At 48.5% G+C, this 1484-nt stretch overlaps 1 protein-coding gene across 1 annotated transcript in view; it reads left to right on the forward strand.

Moving 5' to 3' along the window:
* The window catches only part of WLS (wntless Wnt ligand secretion mediator), a gene marked incomplete at its 3' end in the record, with an annotated part of 9878 nt that extends 8450 nt beyond the window's left edge, over window positions 1-1428 (forward strand). Inside the window, exons 9-10 of the mRNA XM_010161418.1 lie at window positions 211-294; window positions 1379-1428. Coding sequence (XP_010159720.1) covers window positions 211-294; window positions 1379-1428 — 134 coding nt within the window. The remainder of the gene's footprint in view (window positions 1-210; window positions 295-1378) is intronic.
* Between the last annotated feature and the right edge of the window lie 56 nt (window positions 1429-1484).

Consider the following 1484-nt stretch of genomic DNA (forward strand, 5'->3'; position numbering starts at 1 on the left):
AGGAATGCAGTGGGGAGCGGAGGATATGGGCTGTCGTGAACACGGCGCAGAGGAGTGGGTGGAGGTTGTTTTGCTTTGGGGTTTCGTGGGTTGGACCCTTTTTTTCTTTGTCTTTCTTGGGTTTTTATACGCTTGTCTTGTATATGCTAAAAACAAAAATGGGTTTTGTGGATTCTGTTAATGTGACCAGTGACATTTCTCTCTCAACAGGGGCTGATCTTTAGGTTCAAGTTCCTGATGCTCATTACTCTGGCCTGTGCGGCGATGACTGTCATCTTCTTCATCGTGAGCCAGGTGAGTGGCCAGACTCGGCTCTGTCTGAGAACGTCTGCTGCCGACATCACCCTGCTCGCTGGTCCGACAACCCTGGTTTAGGCACATTTGATTAATCACTTGCTTTTTAAGAAGCTGTTTTCACTTGTTGGAAGCACTGCCGTGAAACTGCTCAGGCTGAAGCCTTCCCAGAGGCCTTTGGCTGACGGTAAGGCTCAGGGCTGTGCCGTTTGAAATGTCAGCCGATGCGGTTTAATTGTTCAGGAGAACGCGGCAAGAGGAGAATCTTCTGTTCGCATTGAAAAAATCCAGTGGCTTTGTACGCCCATGGAGAATTAAGAAAACTCCGTCTTCCCTGGGTTGACTTTGAGCCCTGCTGTTTCCCACAGTATCTACACCTATTTATTTTGAGCTCCGACGTACAAATAAGCTTACATCCCTACGTGAAGTACTTTGATGGCTTAATCCAAGGGACTTTTAAGATTGCACCCATTGCAAAGGTGTCATTTCTGGTTCTTCCTAAGCATAGGCAGCCTGTAGCTCCGGGGGAGCCGTGTGTAGAGCCTTGCGAGTCCCGTAGCGCAGCGTTACGGGCATAGGAGCGGTTTCTCCCGCGCAGCATCGCTTAGGCTTTGGGGTACGTGCTGGGTCCCACTGCAAAATGCAGCAGCAGATGATTTTGCTCTTGAAAATCTGTTGGACTGAAGCAGTGGTTTGAGAAATGCCGCTTGGCAGTTTGACTCATCGTTGAGTGCTGATGACCGTGACCGCCGTTGCGCGGCGCAGTCACGTCCAGCTACTCTTTTCAAGCTTGTTTAGCTTTTTTCTTTCCCCCTTCGGTCTTTTTCTTCAGTGGAAAGCCAACATATCGGTGTGAAAAGTCTGCGATCTCTGAGTAGTATTAAATTGATGATGTTTTCATTAATCTTGACCAATCTCCATGTCCGAGGCTGATGCTGTCAGCCCCAGGCCCCTCTCGTAAGGCAGAAGCAGCAAGGTGGCATTTGGGGCATTAGCTCTTCGCATTATTCATGCTGGTTTTCCTTCTATAAAAGGTCTATTTATAGAAGCGTAATGTTTTCAGGTGTAACTGGTTGTCTCCTAGGTACTGCCCTTCACGTGGCAATCTTCGCTGAACACGTCAGTGTGGCAGGGGTATGTTGCAGAATATGAGAGGTTTTGTCACGTTTAGAATCACAGAATGGTTTGGG

Source organism: Eurypyga helias, unplaced genomic scaffold (genome assembly GCF_000690775.1).
Source record: "Eurypyga helias isolate BGI_N326 unplaced genomic scaffold, ASM69077v1 scaffold3510, whole genome shotgun sequence".
NCBI classification, from domain to species: Eukaryota; Metazoa; Chordata; class Aves; order Eurypygiformes; family Eurypygidae; genus Eurypyga; species Eurypyga helias.